The sequence below is a fragment of the Austrofundulus limnaeus genome, unplaced genomic scaffold, assembly GCF_001266775.1.
Source record: "Austrofundulus limnaeus strain Quisiro unplaced genomic scaffold, Austrofundulus_limnaeus-1.0 Scaffold755, whole genome shotgun sequence".
NCBI classification, from domain to species: Eukaryota; Metazoa; Chordata; class Actinopteri; order Cyprinodontiformes; family Rivulidae; genus Austrofundulus; species Austrofundulus limnaeus.
Genome location: NW_013953157.1, coordinates 218,089 through 219,492, shown reverse-complemented (window position 1 = coordinate 219,492; position 1,404 = coordinate 218,089). Strand labels below are relative to the sequence as shown.

The 1,404-nt window shown below is 45.8% G+C and overlaps 1 protein-coding gene across 1 annotated transcript; it reads left to right on the top strand.

Annotated features, from left to right (window-relative positions):
* Positions 1-915: 915 nt before the first annotated feature.
* On the top strand, positions 916-1,251 carry LOC106532351 (scavenger receptor cysteine-rich type 1 protein M130; the record flags this gene model as incomplete). Its single annotated transcript, XM_014028388.1, is given in 2 exon segments — positions 916-1,160; positions 1,237-1,251. Coding segments are annotated over 2 exon segments (260 nt in total), but the record flags the coding sequence as incomplete, so codon positions are not given.
* Between the last annotated feature and the right edge of the window lie 153 nt (positions 1,252-1,404).

The following is a 1,404-nucleotide window of genomic DNA, read 5'->3' as shown; positions in this document are numbered from 1 at the left end:
CTGCCCTTGAATTTTTCTTGCTGCTTTCAGTCTCACTGCATCTCTGAAAATGGCAAAAAACAAAAACAAAACAAAACTAAACAAAAAAAACAAATGTTCCAAATTTCGTGTCTTCTTGCCTCTCTCCGTCTGAAGCTTCACCCAGATGTAATCCTTACATTCCAGAGGCACGCTGCTGAGCTGTGATTCTCATAGAATCACATCCAATTTGCAACTTATCTTCCCCAGCATCTGAGTATGTGTACTTCCAGTATGTCACATTTCATCCATTGTGCCTGACAGCTTCCTAACAGCCTGGACTACTGTCAGGATCACATTCATTTTCCAATAAATCAGAAATCGTCTCCACCCATCAGCAGAAATTCAATTATTATGAATCCAAATACATACAAATCTTCCATGTCTTCAATAGAAAGCGGTGCCAAACAGATCAGGTTCCAGCCCCAAGAACCAGTGACCCAACCAGCTGCAACCATTCCACTGAGACAGCTACGTTCCCCTCGTTCCAATCTCAGTGTGGAAAAAATAGTGTCAATTGCGTTCAGAGACCAGTTGACTTAATCCATAATTCATTTTTGTTTTGGATGATAGGTAGAAAAAAAGGCTAGAATGAGCTGAAAAGCAGGAAGAAGGGAAAAGTTCGGGAGAGAGTGCAAAAAAGCGTCCGACTCCTCTGAAGTCCAAGAATAAAAAAAAAAATCAATCTTCTCAGTCTTAAAGTAACTGAGGAAATGTTTGTTGTGCTGCAGACAGACCCATCAGTGGACCCTTGGAAACTGGTCCAAATGAGACCATCTGTGTCCCACAGGTCTTAAGCTGAACTTTAACCTGCTGCTCCTCTTCCTCTCTCTGTCCAGACACAGTCAGACTGGTTAGTGGGTCTAACCTGTGCTCAGGTAGACTGGAGGTGAACTTGAACCAGTCCTGGTCCTCAGTGTGTCAAGCTGACTTTGACCAYCAGGATGCAGAGGTGGTCTGCAGGGAGCTGGACTGTGGTCCTCCTTCAGTCCTCCAGGGGGCGCTCTATGGAGAACCAGAGGCTCCAACATGGAGCAGAGAGTTCCAGTGTGAAGGCACCGAGTCTGCTCTCCTGGACTGTAGAGCAGGTTCAGGTAGAAGCAGCTGCTCGCCTGGACAAGCTGTTGGACTCACCTGTTCAGGTAGAGGAGGAGCTGCAGACTTGATTCTGTTAACTGCTTTACTTCATTTATTTACTACTTTTCTGTCTCTGCTCAGAGAACATCAGGCTGGAGGCCAGCCGCTGTGCTGGGACTGTGGAGATGTTTCAACAGAAACAGTGGAGACCAGTGGATGATTGGTATGACGACTGGACCAGGACCTCAGCTGCTGCAGTTTGTGCTCAGCTGGGTTGTGGTTCTGTTGTTTCAACAAGAAGATTAAATG